The sequence below is a fragment of the Phacochoerus africanus genome, chromosome 8 (assembly GCF_016906955.1).
Source record: "Phacochoerus africanus isolate WHEZ1 chromosome 8, ROS_Pafr_v1, whole genome shotgun sequence".
Taxonomy (NCBI): domain Eukaryota; kingdom Metazoa; phylum Chordata; class Mammalia; order Artiodactyla; family Suidae; genus Phacochoerus; species Phacochoerus africanus.
Window position 1 is genome coordinate 83,671,135 of NC_062551.1, and position 20,678 is coordinate 83,691,812.

Sequence of the window (20,678 nt, forward strand, 5' to 3'; positions counted from 1 at the left end):
ATTAAGTAGACTTAAGGTTGGTCTCTTTCCAGACCAAATATTGAATGATTCCCATTGTTTATTATCTTTGGAGTTTTAGAGTTGAGTGATACATTGAGTTGCTAATTTGTCACTAAACCAAGTCTTTGCATCTTCTCTCCTTCCCCTTCCAGGAGGCTATCCCAGGCAGCCAAATTATAATGCCTTGCCCAATGCTAACTACCCCAGTGCAGGCATGGCTGGAAGTATGAACCCTATGGGTGCTGGAGGTCAGATGCACGGGCAGCCTGGCATCCCACCTTATGGCACACTCCCTCCAGGGAGGATGAGTCATGCTTCCATGGGCAACAGGCCTTATGGCCCTAACATGGCCAATATGCCACCTCAGGTTGGGTCAGGGATGTGTCCCCCACCAGGGGGCATGAACCGGAAAACTCAAGAAACTGCTGTTGCCATGCATGTTGCTGCCAACTCTATCCAGAACAGGTAAGGCTTGGGAAGTGAAGAGGGTATCAGTGCAGGGAGACAAACTGTAGGCATTCAGGTCATTGAGATACTTCTGGACCTAAACCATGTCATCTTGGTAAATATGTGTTTTATTGAGAGCTCTTTAGAAAACTAGGTTTCCTTATGGTGAAAAATAGAACAAAAATGCTGATTTGTAAGCATCTTAGATTGATCTCAAATTTCACATGACCAGATATCATATATAAAGAACCTTATAAAACACATGTTATTTTGATTAGTAAAGTGAGTCTTCAGAGTTTCTTCATTTCTTCTGGCAATGTAGATTCTTGGTTTTTAAAAGGATTTTTAATGATACACATGATTTGGGTCTGTGGTGTGAGAAATACAGGATGGTGAGGTTGTGGTTTGCCATTTCTTCCACTGTTCTTTGTGGTCCTGTGTATTTGACTCTGGTGCAAAAGTGCAGAAGGCTCATGTGATTTGGTTTAATGACTTCAAGATTCATCTCTTCTTCCTAGGCCACTGACTTCAGTGACTATGATTCTGCTGTTTTGAAGGCTCTGTGTACCCCATTGTTGGGGCTTATAATTCTTAAAGTGACTCTTAACTGAGATGTTGATAAACCAAGATAGAATAGAGTGACTTTAAGGAGGTGGATTTGGTGTAGTACTTCTGAGCGAAGGAGGCACAAAGTGTGCAATAGGCCCATCAAGAAAGAATACAAAGCCCGTCTAGGTGCTATGCTCTAAGGGGTCCTATTTGGTTGGGGTGACCTGACAGTGTGATAAAATTGAGCAATTGATCTAGGCCTTTTACCATAGAGAGAGCCCATACATGGAAACATAGCTTGACTTTGGAGATGCCTTCAAGAGAGGCAGTGCTTAAGAGACACAGTAGGGCTCCATTCTTCAAGAAGTGTATCCTTTAGATCCGGCGTTGCTATAGGCTCTGGTGTAAGCCAGCAGCTACAGCTCTGATTCGACCCCTAGCCTGAGACCCTCCATATGCCGCAAGTGTGGTATGGTCCTAAAAAAGACCAAAAAAAAAAAAAAAGTGTATCCTTTAAAATTGAGCTTTGATTTCCTTTTGGGAACTTGAACCCATTTAGAACATTTTGTGTATGGAGGTAAAAGATAAGAATATCTGTGAGACCCATAAACTTTTTCCTAGTAAGCCTAACTAGATGATCTTGGTTTACATTACCCGACTTAGCTTAAGTCCAGATCTGAAAGTTCAGTGTCTCAAATTCTTGTCTCTCTCTCATGCTTTGCATCTTCTTTCTCAGGCCACCAGGCTACCCCAATATGAATCAAGGGGGCATAATGGGAACTGGACCTCCCTATGGACAAGGAATTAATAGTATGGCTGGCATGATCAACCCTCAGGGACCCCCATATCCCATGGGTGGAACCATGGCCAACAATTCAGCAGGTAATTCCTAGTCATTGCTCATCCCTGGGATTTTTTCCAGAAGTGTCAGATGTCACAAACCTATTGGACTTTTTTTCTCTTTTATAGGGATGGCAGCTAGCCCAGAGATGATGGGTCTTGGGGATGTCAAGTTAACGCCAGCCACCAAAATGAACAACAAGGCAGATGGGACACCCAAGACAGAATCCAAATCCAAGGTAATGATTTATATCTTGACTTCTCAACTTTCCGTCCCCTGCTTTCAGCAATAGTAAGGAAAAAGAAAAGAGGGTGACTAGCAGGCCTTTTATGACAAAGACTAGAAAATTTTGGAAAGGGCTGCTTTTGTCTCTTCTTACCATGAGTTTTCCCAGGATAATAGTGCCTTGACTTAGATTCGACTCAGCCTAAGGAGCCCTAATGTAAATAGCATAATGTTCTTAACAGTTGTCTGATACGGAGGAAATGCCAGGCCTACAGTGTAAAAATTCTCTGTACTGCTCTCTCTGAAACTGTGACCCCTATCCTCACACCGTGATAGATGGTGTATGCCATGCTAGTTGCTCTTCTCTTCCTGGACCTCACTCAGAACAGCAGGAATGGTTGGTGCCCTATGTTCTATAAAGCAGGGAGAAGAGACAGATGGGGTTTGGGTCCTTAGCCTCTCTGAGTTGGTCCTGAACATGCTGTCTTTTGGACTATCTGGCATTCTGGGGACCTGCTCAGTATTTGAGTAATTTGAAACATTTCAGCCCTTCGTCGTACCTCATTTTCCCTATCTTATAAAGTAGGGGAAATAAAAATCACAGCTGCTCCTCCTGTGGACCTTCACCTCTGGCTTCTAGACCCTTTTAGGTTATCATCCTATCTTGGATAGGATAATAGCCAAAGTAATTCAAGCAGGTGGGAGACCTTTCCTTTCTTGAGAGGAGGAAGTTTCTTTTCATTGTAGTCCATTGTTTCAAGGTTGTGTTTTGAGTTTCCTGAGTTTTCTGAAACAGTCTGTAAAAATATATGCAGGCTCCTGGGTAGTGGTGTGGGAGTAGTAGTGACACTGATGTCAGGTGGACAGTGGTGTGACCATTCAGTCCTGCTATACTTAAAAGCCATGATCTTAGGCATGGCCTCCTTGTGTCTTTTAAGAGAAAGATAATTAGTAATACCAGATGTGTAGTCAGTGTTAGCTTCCTTCCTTTACAGGAAGGTCTAGCTCCCTTTTGGTTTTTGCAAAGGCAGGGCAGGTGTTAGTGACCTCCCCAGAATAAGAAGCTTTACCACTGCCATAATCGAGGGGCTTCTAAGACTCTTAGCATAGGCTTTGAATCTGACCAGTTCCTATGAATCTTGACCTGCCCCTTCCAGAAATCCAGTTCTTCTACTACAACCAATGAGAAGATCACCAAGTTGTATGAGCTGGGTGGTGAGCCTGAGAGGAAGATGTGGGTGGACCGTTACCTGGCCTTCACGGAGGAGAAGGCCATGGGCATGACAAATCTGCCTGCTGTGGGTAGGAAACCTCTGGACCTGTATCGCCTCTATGTGTCCGTGAAGGAGATTGGTGGATTGACTCAGGTGAGTTCCTAGCACCTGACTTTCCCTGTGGTTTCAACAAGCCTCTCTCTAGGTACTCAGTGGCTTCACTGGTGCCGTGTGTCCCACAGGCACATCACCTGTTCCTGCTTTCTGAGACCTCTGGATAGTATGAAGTATCAGCAATAAGTTACTATGTATCCAGAGTCCCCCTGGGGTCCAAAAATAGGACAAGTCTGTGGGCATTCTGATTCCCTGGCAGGCAGTTTGGCATAGTAGACATGGGAAAGGTTCCGAGATGGGTCTGGGTTTGTATTCTTTCTTAGGATCAAGGTGTATAACCACTCTGAGCACTCATTTTTCTTACTTGTAATATAAGGACTTTGCTAGACTTTCAAAAGCTTGAAATAATCAAACAAAGCTTTCAGCAAGATTTTTGCCACATAAATTGGTCTGCAAGATGGTACGAGGGTAGCCAAAGTAGTTGCTGATCCTTTCATTTTAAAAAGTTTTCCAATGGAGACAGAGTTCCAGGAGCTACTTCATAGAAAACAGTCTATGAAGGAAGAAGTAAGTGGGAAATCATGTTTTGTCTGTATGGGAGACGTAAGTGAATGGATTAATCTCTGCTGAAAACTTTAAACTGAGCACCACCCTGTTTCCCTTGCCCTAATACCTTACATCTTTGTTTTACACCCAGCCCAGGAGGCAAACAGATGAGGCACCTCTGGCAGACAGCGCACTGTGCCTTGCAAACTTTCCTCCAATGTTATGTTCTGTAGTCATCATACCAAGAGCCTGCTATTGGATCGGAGTTTGTGGCTGAGCTGAGGGGGAGGTGTGGTAGGGAGGGGAGTATTCCAAACCTAAATCAGAAGAGGAAAACAGCTGTCACCAGCAGAAAAGAAAATGATTGGAATGAAGCCAACCAAGAGTCAGTTGTGAATTCCTTCTCCCTCAGGCTTTATTCCCCTCTCCAACAAAGGAAAATAAAACAAGACACGTGTACACCGCCACATAACTGGCGTGGGAAGCAAAGCCATAGCAGGTTTCTGAGGTGACCCTGGGCTCATTCCCACCAATCTCCCTGGTGTTGAGTTCCCACTCTCAGGCCTCTCCTACCTGTAAGGACAGGGGGCATTGGGTTAGGTTTGGCATACTTTTGATTTCTTAGGCTTCTGGAGCCACTGGACCTCAGATGAAGTATGAGGGAATCCTAAAGGCTGGGTCTGTCTTCTAGTTTGCAAAAGGTTTCCAGACTTTTGGCTGCTATGATGTGCTTGAAAAGTTGAGAGGAGAAAGAATGTTTTGTTTTGTTTCTGCTTTTCAGGGCCGTACCTGCAGCATATGGAGGTTCCCAGGCTAGGGGTCTAATCAGAGCTGTAGCCACCAGCCTGTGCCATACCCACAGCAATGCCAGATCCGAGCTGTGTCTGCAACCTACACCACAGCTCACAGCAACACTGGATCCTTATTAACCCATGGAGCAAGGTCAGGGATCAAACCTGCGTCCTCATGGATACTAGTCAGGTTCGTTAACCACGGAGGCATGATGGGAACTCTGAAAGAATGCTATTATAAGTGAGTTTTTGAAGGATCCAAGAAGGCAAAAGATGAGTCCTGAGCTATTCCTGAAGGATAAGGATTAGTAGGGCTTAGGTAGAGTGATGGGCCATTCCAGCTGACTGGCCCAGATGGCATGAAGACGGGAAAGAGTCTGGAAAATACCATACCCTACCAATGCCACCTCTAACCTGCAAGACTCAGCTCAGATGTTACCTGCTCTAGGAAGCATTCCTGGTCATCTCCTCCCGTCCATCTAGGTTGTTCCTCCCTTTGCTACCTTATCACTCTTCTTTCTGGTGTCACAGGTACTAGATCAGCAGATATCAAAACATACTGAACTCCTTGTGGATTGAAACTGGAAAGCCAGTGTTCCCAAACCTTTGAGAGACAGGCTAACCACATGGTGGATGAATAAACATAAGGATACGTGAAGAAGGAGACCTGCCTGGCTAAAGCAGAAAGACTAATTGTAGGGACTGGGGACTGGTCTTGATCAGTGTGTTCTGAAGCTGAGGAAAGGAGGCAGAACCATAGGCTGGCCACTGGGAAGGTCCAAAAAAAAAAGTCATAGGGCCTGAAGCATCTCCTGGACAATCAAGACAGTGACTGGTAAGGGAAAGGAGCTTGTAGTTATATATTACTGAGATATAGGGAGCAGTAACGCAAGAATGTCAAATTTGCAAGGAGCCCCACATTGAGGAAAAAAATCATGTATGAAGACCCCTAGTTTGACAAAGTAAATCAAGTAGAGTGGTCATTGATATTGCCACACGACTCCATTTTATAAAATGTTAATTTTTATCAGTGCATTTAGAATATGATTTGGGGCGTTCCATTGTGGCTCAGTGGGTTAAGAACCCAGCATGTTATCCATGAGGATGCGGGTTTGATTCCTGGTCTCACCCAGTGGGTTAAAGGATCCTGTGTTGCCATGAGCTGTGGTGTAGGTCACAGATGTGGCTCAGGTTCATTGTGGCTATGGCTATAGGCTTAGGCCAGCAGCTGCAGCTCTGATTCAACCCCTAGCTCGGAAACTTCTATATGCCACAGGTGTGAACTTTAAAGAAAGAAAATTTTACAAAAAAAGAAAGAAAAAACAAATAATTTGGATCCGATGGTGGTTTGCACATCATTTTTCAACAGTACACTTGAGTAAAGCAAAGCCCACACTTTCTGAATTCTGTTCTAATGGTCATGTGAAGTTTGTCCTGTTTTGAATAAGCACTCTCTGACAGTTGCAGTGATCTATGGATAGAGCTTGCTGAGGGTAGAGGGAAGCTATGGGTTTAGTGTTTGTTGTGGACTATCCACTAAGCGAGGTTAACTTTTGTGATTAACTGAGAACTGTGGTTTCACAAGGTGAATACCTTATAGCTTGGTGGGGTGTGGAGTTTATGGGCAAGAAGACCAGATGGAAAGTGTACCCTAACTCTCCTGGTTGGTTGTACAGGTCAACAAGAACAAAAAATGGCGGGAACTTGCAACCAACCTCAATGTCGGCACCTCAAGCAGTGCTGCCAGCTCCCTGAAAAAGCAGTACATCCAGTGTCTCTATGCCTTTGAGTGCAAGATAGAACGGGGAGAAGACCCTCCCCCAGACATCTTTGCAGCTGCTGATTCCAAGAAGTCCCAGCCCAAGATCCAACCTCCCTCTCCTGGTAAGGATTGGATGAGTAGCCCCACAAAGGCTCACCTTTCAAGGGTCCAGGCTTCTTATTCACCTATGCCTGCCACCAGGGATGTGTCTTCTGCCCTGACTACCAGAGTTCAGCATGTTGGCAGAGCAAAGACCAGGCAATGGCGACTCCCTTGGGAGGTAGTCTGCAGCAGTCTTTACGTTTTAATTTTCATTGTGCACCTGGCATCATGCCAAATGTTTGTAAACTAGTGAGTGGGAGGGACACTAGAGGAGTTGGAAATCTAACAAATAGCAGTGAAGCAGGGCCATCTGGGAGCTTTGGCCCACTGATGTCAGCGCCTTATAATGCAGCTCAGACTAGAGTCCTGAATTCCCCAGGGGGCTGACATGGTAATGAATGGAAAAGGGAGGGGGTGGGGAGGGACTATGAATGGAACTCTCTGCTGGGAATGCCTCTGCCCACCCTCCTTTCTGAGAGAAGGATGGGGCCTGGACAGGCATGGGGAGGGAAGAAGGCCAGGCCTCCTGGAAGGTGGGTGTAAACACATGTGCCCTGGTATTGACCTCTGAGGGTGTAATGAGTGCCTGAGATGACTCATCAGCTGGGGAGGCCTAAGCAGTGGGATATTTGCTGCTGGGAATGGTAACTAATGGAAACATTAATTACTGGTAGTTCTGTGTTCATCAGCTTAAAGGAACGTTGGAACCTGAGTGGTGACACTGTGCTAGATGCTCGAGAATAGGAGTTCCTAGGCTCTGAAAGTGTTCTCTCTGCGGGTTTGGGGGCAAAATGGACACCCCCACCACCACTACCACCACTCACCATTCCAGGGCCTCTGACTGGGAGTTTGTCTACCAGCATTACAGGGTTTAATAGCTTAGATAGGGTCCTTGGGAAAGTAAAGAGTAGTCAGGGAAGCTGACAGAGACTCAAGGAGTCACCAGCATGTGGATGGCGTCGCCACACCACTCCTGCTCTCCAAATGTGAATTGTGGCAAGAAGCAGTAAAGCCCCAGATTCTCTTCTTTATTACTGGCCTTGAGATTCCCTGCTGAGAAGGGTGATAGACAGCTCTAGCCTCATAACAATCTTTTTCATAGAGATTCTGGGACATTTGTGTGTTTCTGTGAGGGTTAAATGCTTTCCTGCTTACCCTGCATCTCTGTCCACAGCGGGATCAGGGTCAATGCAGGGGCCACAGACACCTCAGTCAACCAGCAGTTCCATGGCAGAAGGAGGAGACCTGAAGCCACCAACTCCAGCATCCACACCACACAGCCAGATCCCCCCCTTGCCAGGCATGAGGTGAGGCCAGGAGCAGGGGCAGGTGCTTTGGGGAATCCTGGGCCCGAAGTGCATGAGCTCCTGTGCAGCTCAGGGGGTCCCTGGTCTCCCGACCAGTGAACCCATATGCCTCGCGTTATTGGAGTAATAGCTTTGTTTGGGGTCTAATGAGCTTTCCTCACTCTTGAGCAGGAGCAATTCAGTCGGGATCCAGGATGCCTTTCCTGATGGAAGTGACCCCACATTCCAGAAGCGGAATTCCATGACTCCAAACCCTGGGTACCAGCCCAGTATGAATACCTCTGACATGATGGGGCGCATGTCCTACGAGCCAAATAAGGATCCTTATGGCAGCATGAGGAAAGGTGACCAACTGCAGTTGGCCTTGTGTCCTTCAGGACAGGGCCAGGGGATGGGGGGATATCTTGAGAGTGGTTCAAGGTTCCTATTGAACCATCCTCTGAGATGAGGCACTTCTGGACCTAACCCCCTCCTTCATCCTCCTTTTTTATTTCCTGCTCTTCACCGTGTCACCCCTTTACACACCTCTTTAGATCTGTTTCAATCCTGTCAGGAAAATAGTTGGAACAAACCTGAGCTCTGAGAGGTCCTTGGCCTTTGGGGCAAGCAAAGTATAGGTTGTTAGGCCTGCTGAACAACCACTTTGCTCACTGTCTTCCCTTTTGCTCTCAGCTCCAGGGAGTGATCCCTTCATGTCCTCAGGGCAGGGCCCCAACGGCGGGATGGGGGACCCCTACAGTCGAGCTGCCGGCCCTGGGCTGGGAAATGTGGCGATGGGACCTCGGCAGCACTATCCCTATGGAGGTCCTTATGACAGAGTGAGGTAAGCATGGCCCCCACTCCAGTCCCACCCCAGACCCCACTGCTAGCACGGACTCAACCTGCTTCTCTGCTTTTTCTTTAGGACGGAGCCTGGAATAGGACCCGAGGGAAACATGGGCACTGGAGCCCCGCAGCCGAATCTCATGCCTTCCACCCCAGACTCGGGGATGTATTCTCCTAGCCGTTACCCCCCACAGCAGCAGCAACAGCAGCAGCAGCAACGGTGAGTAAAGCTTGGTCTCGGTGCTGCTGTGGCTAAGGCTTTTCGCCATCCCACCCTGATCCTCTGTTTCTCTCCTTCCTGCAGACATGATTCCTATGGCAATCAGTTCTCCACTCAAGGCACCCCTTCCGGCAGCCCCTTCCCCAGCCAGCAGACCACAATGTATCAGCAGCAGCAGCAGGTGAGAAAGGTAGTGGGTGGGATGACACGGGTTCCTCTGAGAGCCAGTTAGAAAACTAGGTCAAAAACTTGAGATGGTTTGGTGTTCTTCTCCTTCCCAAATAGCCAGTTCTGTCTAAAGAGCCAAGCCCTCAATCTTCTCCCTGTTTGGAGTCTAATCCAGTCTCTAGTTCTCTGCAAGTGTTAGAGAAACAGGCCTTATTTTGATTTTTGAACTTTGCTACATTTTTCTACGTAGAGCAAGGGAGAGCCAGAGGGAACAAAGAATGGTTCTTACTTTCAGAAACAATTTCAAAAGATAACGTGTAAAGGTGATTCTTTTGTTCCCATGGAATCTGTGTCCCCTCCTCTCTCAGAGGGGCAGAAGTAAGCCCAGCACATGTCTGATGTAGCCATCTTATCAGCTGTAGGTCTCCTATCCCCGGGTTCAGAGTATTAATTTCCCTTCTGCTTGTCCCTATCTTAGAATTACAAGCGGCCAATGGATGGCACATACGGCCCTCCTGCCAAGCGGCACGAAGGGGAGATGTACAGCGTGCCATACAGCACGGGTCAGGGGCAGCCCCAGCAGCAGCAGTTGCCCCCAGCCCAGCCCCAGCCTGCCAGCCAGCAACAAGCTGCTCAGCCTTCCCCTCAGCAAGATGTGTACAACCAGTATGGCAACGCCTATCCTGCCACTGCCACTGCTGCTACTGAGCGCCGACCAGCAGGCGGCCCCCAGAACCAGTTTCCATTCCAGTTTGGCCGAGACCGTGTCTCAGCACCCCCTGGCTCCAATGCCCAGCAAAACATGCCACCGCAGATGATGGGCGGCCCCATACAGGCATCGGCTGAGGTTGCTCAACAAGGCACCATGTGGCAGGGGCGTAATGACATGACCTACAATTACGCCAACAGGCAGAGCACGGGCTCTGCCCCCCAAGGCCCTGCCTATCATGGCGTGAACCGAACAGATGAAATGCTGCACACGGATCAGAGGGCCAACCATGAAGGCCCATGGCCTTCCCATGGCACACGCCAGCCCCCATATGGTCCTTCTGCCCCGGTGCCCCCCATGACAAGGCCCCCGCCATCTAATTACCAGCCCCCGCCAAGCATGCAGAATCACATTCCTCAGGTATCCAGCCCCGCTCCCCTGCCCCGGCCAATGGAGAACCGAACCTCTCCTAGCAAGTCTCCCTTCCTGCACTCTGGGATGAAGATGCAGAAGGCAGGTCCTCCAGTACCTGCCTCGCACATAGCACCTGCCCCTGTGCAGCCCCCTATGATTCGGCGGGATATCACCTTCCCACCTGGCTCTGTTGAAGCCACACAGCCTGTGTTGAAGCAGAGGAGGCGGCTTACAATGAAAGACATCGGTAAGGAGACCTCCTTGATTGGGTTGCTGAATCTGCCCCTTTGCATCTTGTTCATTGTTCTCTCTCCATCCCGATGTTCTGGATGAGTTAAAAGCAGGTCCAGTGTTGACTAAAAGAGAGTCCAAGAACTTTGGGTAAGGAAGAAATCATCTGATATCAGGCTTTACTAAAGGAATCGCCACACAGTGATGTCCTAAGAGAGCTTAGAAGCCCTGAGGGGCAGATGTGTGTCATCTCCCAGATGGGAACTGCCTCTCACCATGTGTTCTCTTCAGAGTAGCCTGACTGATGAGCCAGCTCTGGGGTGGGAGGGCCCCTGCCAACCTGGGCTTGGTGGATGGACGACGTGGAGGTTTATTTCAGGAACCCCGGAGGCATGGCGGGTGATGATGTCCCTCAAGTCTGGGCTGCTGGCAGAGAGCACATGGGCATTAGACACCATTAACATCCTGCTGTACGATGACAACAGCATCATGACTTTCAACCTCAGTCAGGTGAGTACAGGTGCCTGGGGAAGATTGGGAAGGCCTAGGATCTTCTTGACAAAGACAGTGCTAAGCGACCAGGGAATTAAGCCATCCCTGGTCAACATGGTCTCCTCCCACTTGTTCTCTGAGACCTTTCGAGCCAGTACTTTGCCAGCAGCCATGGGCCCCCAGTACTGAGAACAGCAGTAATTACTGTTCAGTCAGGATTGACTTCAAAGGAAATTTGGGAGGAACGTTTTGATATTGATAAGAAATGTAGATTCTGTTGATGTCAATGAGGACACTAGGCTACTAAGAAGAACCTATGGTCTATATCAGTGAGCAGAGCAGTTTCTTTATTTTCCCTTTTTTTTTTGTCTTTTTGTCTTTTTGCCTTTTCTAGGGCTGCTCCTGCGGCATATGGAGGTTCCCAGGCCAGGGGTCTAATCGGAGCTATAGCTGCTGGCCTAAGCCAGAGCCACAGCAACACAGGATCTGAGCCGCGTCTGCAACCTACACCACAGCTCATGGCAACGCTGGATCCTCAACCCACTGAGGAAGGCCAGGAATCGAACCCACAACCTCATGGTTCCTAGTTGGATGATTCGTTAACCCCTGCGCCACGACGGGAACTCCTTCCCTTTCTTCATCCACCCTAAGTACATGAGGTCTTTGTTGATCTCCTTTTCCTAAGATACAGAATGGGAAGTATAAAGAAGGGCGGGAGCGGGGAGGGTGGTGAGCAGGTGATGTTCTTGCAGAGGTCATTGTTCCAGGTCTTCCCTCCATTGGATACTCACCTTGAGTTTCCCAGCTGGGAAGAGTTTCTGCTACACCATCCTACCCTTTATTGATTTGTCAATTGATTGATTTGATCATCCTAGGTACCTTCCAACTGTCTATCAAGGAGTTGACTAGGGGGCATTGTTATTAATAGTTAACCATTACTGTGCCCTCGCTTTGTGCTAGGTTCTTCATATTTTCTTTTGTGTCATTACACAACAGCCTTCTGAGGCAGATGTGGCCACTTAGAGATGAGTAAATAGGCTCAGAGTTTTATATTTGCCCAGGTTCACCCAGCTGTTAGCAGTCTTTCTGAATCCAAAGCTTGCCTCCCATGAGAAAGAAAAGGAACAGATATTGATTAATTTCCATAAGCCAGACACTTGACATACTCCATTTAGAACTTAGAACAACCCTATAAAGTTTAGGGATTTCTATCATTTTTAATGGAAAGGTGGAAAAACTACAGATTAGAGTTTAAATCACACAGATAGGTCCTGGAAAAGCCAAAATTCAAACCTAGATCTTTTTAATTCTGAAGCCCTATTTTTTCTTTTCTGCTATACTCTTCAGCAAGAGACTAATCTGACTGGAGATTAGTGTTTTCTCTGTATAGGATCTAAGCTGGAATTTGGGTCTGTCTAGCACCAGCTTGGAACAGTGTTTGGAGAGCCTAAGCCTCACACCACTCATCATGTTGCATGATGCACAGAGGTCTAGCCTCCTGCAGTGTCAGGGAGCTTGGGGAAGAGAGCACATGAGCATCTCTCTATCCTGCAGTGTGTTTGGAAGGTGTCATCCCACCATGCCTGGCCTTGGGCTCCACTTGTCAGTGGGATGTAGAGAGCATCCTAAGAAGGAGAGTGGCAGTAACCAATGGCTGGGAAACTGGGCCTGGTGAAGAAAAGCAGAAATTGGTTGGGAAAGAGGAGCCTAGAGCTGGGTGGGGTACAGAGTTGTTGGTCAGTGTTTCCATGATGCTGGATGCAGGCGTATGTGAGGGTAGGTTGGGCAGAAGGAAGAACTTGGTGAGAGGCAGGAAAGAGTTGAAATGATTTGCTTCATGGAGAGCCTTTGGGAAAGGAGAACTCTGACTCTCCCAGTGTTACAGACATCTCAACTAGAAGGAAAGGGGGTAAGATTAGATAGAAGACCTGACTCCTCTTCTTATCCAGGAGTTCCCTCTGTGGTGCAGTGCGTTAAGGATATGACTACAGTGGCTCGGGTAGCTTCGGAGGTGTGAGTTCAATCCCCAGGCTGGCGCAGTGGGTCTGGGACCTGGCGTTGCCATGGCTGTGGCTTAGATTCAGTCCATGGCCTGGGAACTTACATATGCCATGGGTGCAGCAAAAAAAAAAAAAAAAGATTGTCTAAGCTCACTTTACTCACTTACTGTATTTCCTGTTCTTTCTCTTTTAGCTCCCAGGATTGCTAGAACTCCTTGTGGAATATTTCCGACGTTGCCTGATTGAGATCTTTGGCATTTTAAAGGAGTATGAGGTGGGTGACCCAGGACAGAGAACACTACTGGACCCTGGGAGATTCAGTAAAGCATCTAGTCCAGCTCCCGTGGAGGGGGAGGAAGAAGAAGACCTTCTAGGTCCTAAACTAGAGGAGGAAGAAGAGGAGGAAGTAATTGAAAATGACGAGGAGATGGCCTTTTCAGGCAGGGACAAGGCAGCCTCAGAGAACAGTGAGGAAAAACTGATTAGTAAGTTTGACAAGCTTCCAGTGAAGATCGTACAAAAGAATGACCCGTTTGTGGTGGACTGCTCAGATAAGCTTGGACGCGTGCAGGAGTTTGACAGCGGCCTGCTACACTGGCGGATTGGTGGGGGGGACACCACTGAGCATATCCAGACCCACTTTGAGAGCAAGACAGAACTGCTGCCTACCCGGCCTCATGTGCCCTGCCCACCAGTCACCCGGAAGTATGTCACAGCAGTAGAGGGTACACCAGGGACAACAGAGCAGGAGGGTCCCCCGCCTGATGGCCCTCCAGAAAAACGGATCACAGCCACTATGGATGACATGTTGTCCACCCGGTCCAGCACATTGACAGAGGAGGGAGCTAAGAGTGTAGAGGCCACCAAGGAAAGCAGCAAGTTTCCATTCGGCATCAACCCAGCACAGAGCCACCGGAACATCAAGATCCTAGAGGATGAACCCCACAGTAAAGATGAGACCCCACTGTGTACCCTTCTGGACTGGCAAGATTCCCTCGCCAAGCGCTGTGTCTGTGTCTCCAATACCATCCGAAGCCTGTCGTTTGTGCCAGGCAACGACTTTGAGATGTCCAAACACCCAGGGCTGTTGCTGATCCTGGGCAAGTTGATCCTTCTGCACCACAAGCACCCAGAAAGGAAGCAGGCACCACTAACTTATGAGAAGGAGGAGGAGCAGGACCAAGGGGTGAGCTGCAACAAAGTGGAATGGTGGTGGGACTGCTTGGAGATGCTTCGGGAAAACACCTTGGTCACACTCGCCAACATCTCGGGGCAATTGGACCTCTCCCCCTACCCTGAGAGCATTTGCCTGCCTGTCCTGGACGGACTCCTACACTGGGCAGTCTGCCCTTCAGCTGAAGCCCAGGACCCCTTCTCCACCCTGGGCCCCAACGCCGTCCTATCCCCCCAGAGACTGGTCTTGGAAACCCTCAGCAAACTCAGCATCCAGGACAACAATGTGGACCTGATCCTGGCCACGCCCCCCTTCAGCCGCCTGGAGAAGCTGTATAGCACCATGGTGCGCTTCCTCAGTGACCGAAAGAACCCTGTGTGCCGGGAGATGGCTGTAGTACTGCTGGCCAACCTGGCACAGGGCGACAGCCTGGCAGCCCGTGCCATTGCAGTGCAGAAGGGCAGTATCGGCAACCTCCTAGGCTTCCTAGAGGACAGCCTTGCTGCCACACAGTTCCAGCAGAGCCAGGCCAGCCTGCTCCACATGCAGAACCCGCCCTTTGAGCCAACTAGTGTGGACATGATGCGACGGGCTGCCCGTGCGCTGCTCGCCCTGGCCAAGGTAGACGAGAACCACTCGGAGTTCACGCTGTATGAATCACGGCTGTTGGACATCTCGGTATCACCGTTGATGAACTCATTGGTTTCACAAGTCATTTGTGATGTACTGTTTTTGATTGGCCAGTCATGACAGCCGTGGGACACCTCCCTCCCTGTGTGTGTGTGCGTGTGTGGAGAACTTAGAAACTGACTGTTGCCCTTTATTTATGCAAAACCACCTCAGAATCCAGTTTACCCTGTGCTGTCCAGCTTCTCCCTTGGAAAAAAGTCCTATTTCTCTTTTCTCCCTGCCCCCCACTGGTCCCCACCTTTTTATTCCCTGTCCTCACTTTACTCCCCTCAGGACCCTGCCCTATTTGAAAAGACAAAAGCTCTGCCTACATAGAAGACTTTTTTATTTTAACCAAAGTTACTGTCGTTTACAGTGAGTTTGGGGAAAAAAAACAAAAAATAAAAATGGCTTTCCCGGTCCTTGCATCAACGGGATGCCATGTTTCATAACTGTTTTTAATGGTTAAAAAAAAGGAAAAAAAATACAAAAAAAAAAAAACCTGAAGGACAAAAAAGGTGACTGCTGAACTGTGTGTGGTTTATCGTTGTACATTCACAATCTTGCAGGAGCCGAGAAGTTCGGAGTTGTGGACAGACCCTGTTCACTGGAGAGGCCTGTGCAGTAGAGTGTAGACCCTTTCATGTACTGTACTGTACACCTGATACTGTAAACATACTGTAATAATAATGTCTCACATGGAAACAAGAGAAAACGCTGGGTCAGCAGCAAGCTGTAGTTTTTAAAAATGTTTTTAGTTAAACGTTGAGGAGAAAAAAAAAGGCTTTTCCCCCAAAGTATCATGTGTGAACCTACAACACCCTGACCTCTATCTCTCCTCCTTGATTGTATGAATAACCCTGAGATCACCTCTTAGAACTGGTTTTAACCTTTAGCTGCAGCGGCTGTGCTGCCACGTGTGTATATATATGACGTTGTACATTGCACATACCCTTGGATCCCCACAGTTTGGTCCCCCTCCCAGCTGCCCCTTTATAGTATGACAAGTTAACAAGTTGGTGACCTGCACAAAGCGAGACACAGCTATTTAATCTCTTGCCAGACATCGCCCCTCTTGGTGCGATGCTGTACAGGTCTCTGTAAAAAGTCCTTGCTGTCTCAGCAGCCAATCAACTTATAGTTTATTTTTTTCTGGGTTTTTGTTTTGTTTTGTTTTCTTTCTAATCGAGGTGTGAAAAAGTTCTAGGTTCAGTTGAGTTCCTGATGAAGAAACACACAATTGAGATTTTTTCAGTGATAAAATCTGCATATTTGTATTTCAAACAATGTAGCTAAAAAACTTGATGTAAATTCCTCCTTTTTTCCTTTTTTGGCTTAATGAATATCATTTATTCAGTATGAAATCTTTATACTATATGTTCCACGTGTTAAGAATAAATGTACATTAAATCTTGGTAAGACGTTTGTGAGGTTTTTATTGTTTTCAAATTATTTAAAAGATTGACCTCTTGAGGGTTTGGGGGAGCAGGTTCTGCTCTTGCAAATCTCCCTTGGTATGTTCTCTTCCTAAATGGTGGCATCTTGGACCCTGTCATTTCTGCACCATATTCCACTTGACCTTCCACCTCTGCCGTGTAAGTAAGTCTGAATTTAAGAAAGCTCTGAGATATTTCACCTGCAAGAGGAAGTTCTAGGCATAAAACTTCATTAGCTTCTTGAAATAAAGTGGGTTTAAACAGCCAAAGAAATGGATGATAATCTAGGGGGAAAAAATTTGGAAATAATTAGCAAAGGGAAAATCTCTGTTTTTGTTATAAATATTCAACAATGAGACATTTATCTGGAGGCAGCCTCTAACTTAACCATTTATTTTTCTGGACTGGCTTTCTTCCCTGATTCCAGATTAGGGCATTCAGATGCCTTCTTGACATCTCTGGAAGTTTTAATTTGAACACACTCGAGCTAAAACACCCTGTCTTCCCCTAGAAACCTGCTTCTCCTATAGTTTTCTCAGTAAGCAGCAGTTCCATCGCTTGGCTAAAAATATCATTGACTTCTTTCTTTTCCACTTGCAGTCTGTTAACACTCTTCAAAAAGTAATCCTCAGACCAGCTACTGCCACTGTAGTTCAAGACACCATCACATCTTGAACTCTTAAAATATCTTCCAAACTGGCCTCCCTGCTTCTGCTTTGCCCGGTATTTGAGCTTATTCTCAACATAGCAACCAGAACGTTTAAAACCTAACATCAGAAGTTCCTGTCGTGGCTCAGTGGTTAACGAATCCTACTAGGAACCATGAGGTTGCTGGTTTGATCCCTGGCCTTGTTCAGTGGGTTAAAGATCCAGCGTTGCCGTGAGCTGTGGTGTAGGTTGCAGACGTGGCTTGGATCCCGAGTTGCTGTGGCTCTGGTGTAGGCCAGCAGCTACAACCCTGGCCTGGGAACCTCCATATGCCGCAGGAGCAGCCCCAGAAAAGGCAAAAAGACCAAAAACAAAAACCCTAAGATCAACATCTTTTTCAGTGATTCAGCCTTCCTCTGAGTAACAGTCCAGATCTTTATAATGACCTACGAGGTCATCACTTATCCATCCTGCTGTTACCACCCTGGTCCCCTCTCTTTTCTCATTGTTCATTCAACCATGCACAGCTATTCCCACCTTGAGACCTTTGCACTTACTGTTCCTCTGTCCAGAATACTCTTCCAGATAACTGCATGGCTCAGATCCTCATCTCCTTCAGGTCTTTGCTCAGATATCATCTGTTTCCCTGCTTTATTTCCCTTCTCTACTTGATTTTTCTTTATAGCACTGTTACTATAAAGAAAATACAGTATTACACATACCTATTGTTTTCCGCCATAATTAACAGAAGTTCCCAGAGGACAGGGAGAACTTAATTTTGTTCACTGCTATATCCCTGACCTACAGCACAGCCTGGCTTCTCTGTTCCATCTCCTTCCTTAGGGAAACCATGCAGTAGTAACAGAGGAAATGCTATTATTGTGGACACTTAGAAATGAAACTTGAAACAATAGCTTTCTATTGAGTACCTACTTTTTTACCAGACATTGTACATCAAGTAATTCCACAGCAGTCCCGTGCCTGTGAGGTCGGTATTCTGGCTCCCATTTTATAGTTGAGGTAAGCAGCTTGTTTGAGCTCACACAAAGTTATCCCTGACTCCAAGTCCCATGCTTTTCCTAATACACCACACACCACCTCCTTCCTGGGGTGGAGGATAACCAGAAGTAACTGAATCTAGCTATGGAGCACCACAGGCAAGATTTTTTTGTTGTTGTTGTGTGTAGCATGAAGTAAAACTCCCAAGAATTTCAATCAAGTGTTTGTCAAAATAAAGTGTGGTTGTTCATAATGGTAAGGGACAGGAATGAATACTTCGTATTTCTCCATTGAGAGAGGGGGGAATAGAGACAATTGGCTAAACTTTGTCAACTAGGATGCCTCCCTAGGACTCTTCTGGAAAAAAAACCAAATGGCAAGCTTTTCATATCCATATTTTGGTAATAGTGCTAATGGCTATTTTGCTCTGGGTTTCTTTTAAACTCCAATTTCTAGTCTAGAAAGTGCATTTCTGGGCTGTGTGTGGAGCATTACCTAGGAGTTTGGTTTCCTGGGTTCCTTTCATCTGCTCTCCTGCAATGCAGGAGGAGCCCAGCCTGGTCTCCAGTTTCTGACTGGAGTTACCACAGGCCTAAAGAACAGCTAGCCACTGAGCTGTGAGTAATTTGCTTTTGAGAAGTAAATAGAACCTCGCCAGTAGAGAACCCAGGGGTGTGGCCAGTAGTTCTTTTCCCAGGCTCCTCCCTTCCCACCCCCTAAATGACCTTAACCTTCTTTCATAGCTGGAGAGCAGCCAAGTCCAGCCTAAACAATACTCTCAACCTCATTGGCTCTTTTGCCTTGCAGCTACCACCACCCCCAAGTGGCTAAGGCCCTTCCCACTAGACCTTTTGGTGGGGTCAAGGTTTTGTAACTATTAAAAGGCAAACACCAGAGTTCCCTTGTGGTGCAGCAGGTTACAGATCTGGTGTTGCTGCAGCGGCCTGGATCCCTGCTGTGGCACGAGTTCAATCCCTGGCCCGGGAACATTCACTTGCTTTGCAGGTGGCCATCCTCAAGTGATACATACATGGCTGAGACTTCTGGTAAACGTCCAAGACCTGATTGGTGCCATCCTCTAGTTTTAGGATGGATGCGTCATCCAGCATCCTTGGAAACTGCCAGCGAATGCCCACAAAAAGTATCCACACAAAAAGTAGCATAAAGGTCTGGTAAGGCACAGCTGCCTGTCATCAAAGGCATTAGTCCTGCCCACTAACAGTTGACTGACAGAGTCAGAGGCCAGTGTGGTCATTTTTGTCCCATAATGATGTGGCCTCAAAGCCAAGATCAGGATTAGCTGTGCCATCTTTCCCATCAGATTAGAGCCATGGAAAGTTTAGTGTCTGGAAACTGAGTTACTGAGAGATGGCCAAGGCCACATCCAGATGTGGTGACAGAGCAAGGCAAGGCAGCTACGGAGAAATGCACTGTCTAGTTGCTCCAGGGAAGTAAAGTGCTCCACAAGAACTACAAAACTTCCTTCACATCTTCAGTGGGAAAATCATTTGCTCCACTTTTTGTTTAGAGAGTTATAATAGCCCATCTTTATCAGCTCTTTGTTCAGGTCTTTTCAGCTAAGACCTGAATGTAGTGGGCTGGCCAAGGGATGGTTGGCAGTGAAGCATTTCAAGCATGGTAAACAGCAAGATCAGAGCCAGGCAAGTTCAAGAAACAGAAATGTAACTCTTACATTCTAGGACTCTACAAATAGTAATGCACCGCTTGCATTGTTCAGTTGGGAATTTGAATTATGAGTTTTTCTTGGTTGTGTAGGATATTTGCTGCTGCTTTTTTTTTTTTTTTTTTTCCTTTGGTATTTCCTTCTTAATATAAGTGGCTGGGTGGTGGAGAATCATTTGGGAGCCCTAGGATACATGTCTGCCTCCCTGGCTCTCCCACAATGCTGGCCGCTCAGCTGGTTCCCCGTGTAGATACAGGCTCCATTTTAGCTGCAGACTCTAAGCGCAGACTGGAGAGAGCTGCCTCCTCCACTACTTACTCACAGCCTTGGAGGCCCAGAATCCCCCTCCCATCCCACCTAGTCTTCTTCCATTCTGATAAGCCAGAGCTTTCAGAGCACGAGATTCAGCTTCCTTGTTTTCCAGTCGGAGCAGGAGCCAGAAAATGAAACAGGAAACAGAGCGGAAGAGGAGGGGGGTGGGTAGTTGAGAAGGAAAGGAAGGAGAAATTGCAAGAAAGTAGAGCTGAAGATCTGAAGGATGACAGCTGAGCTTTAGAAAACATTCTGACTTGTCAGAAGAGGCCTCTGTCCTTTTTACAAGTAGATTTTTGAGGAAACTTGATGTGGACAGAGGGAACCTTAAGAATGCGTGTCTTTCTCACAAAGGAAGGATAGTTCATTTCTCAATTTTGTTTCTGCAAACAGAGTGCTGCTTGGAGCCTCATAGACTTCTAGAGATTCAAGCCACAACCTTAGGCCCCAGTCAGAAGTGTGCCCCACAGCTTTGCTGATTCACTCACATGCCTCTGGAGCTTTTGAGAACAAGATATGTCACCATAAAACCTGGGAGAAGAGTACATTTTACCCCTTCTCCAACACACCAGGATGAAAATGTGATTTATCCACCTTAAACGCAACAAAACCTGAGGAAGTTTAGGTCTCAGGACCTAAAATGAGCAATAAAGAATCAAAAGATCCAGTCTCTGGCCCCCACAGAACTGCTGTGGGCTAGTTGTCATTGCTTGGAGAGATAGCAAACAGCTCTTTTGTTCCCACCCGTCTTAGCTGCTGCGGAAGATAAACCCCTCCCTCAGCCAGGGCTGTGGCCAGA

General features: G+C 47.2%; 1 protein-coding gene across 1 annotated transcript in view; it reads left to right on the forward strand.

Moving 5' to 3' along the window:
* ARID1A (AT-rich interaction domain 1A) overlaps window positions 1–16,219 on the forward strand; it is a 73,778-nt gene extending 57,559 nt beyond the window's left edge. Inside the window, exons 8-20 of the mRNA XM_047792766.1 lie at window positions 153–465; window positions 1,733–1,878; window positions 1,966–2,075; window positions 3,220–3,429; window positions 6,404–6,611; window positions 7,766–7,898; window positions 8,070–8,242; window positions 8,571–8,721; window positions 8,803–8,943; window positions 9,028–9,124; window positions 9,590–10,481; window positions 10,845–10,975; window positions 13,151–16,219. Coding sequence (XP_047648722.1) covers window positions 153–465; window positions 1,733–1,878; window positions 1,966–2,075; window positions 3,220–3,429; window positions 6,404–6,611; window positions 7,766–7,898; window positions 8,070–8,242; window positions 8,571–8,721; window positions 8,803–8,943; window positions 9,028–9,124; window positions 9,590–10,481; window positions 10,845–10,975; window positions 13,151–14,881 — 4,436 coding nt within the window. The 3' untranslated portion in view covers window positions 14,882–16,219. The remainder of the gene's footprint in view (window positions 1–152; window positions 466–1,732; window positions 1,879–1,965; window positions 2,076–3,219; window positions 3,430–6,403; window positions 6,612–7,765; window positions 7,899–8,069; window positions 8,243–8,570; window positions 8,722–8,802; window positions 8,944–9,027; window positions 9,125–9,589; window positions 10,482–10,844; window positions 10,976–13,150) is intronic.
* The last annotated feature ends 4,459 nt before the right edge of the window (window positions 16,220–20,678 follow it).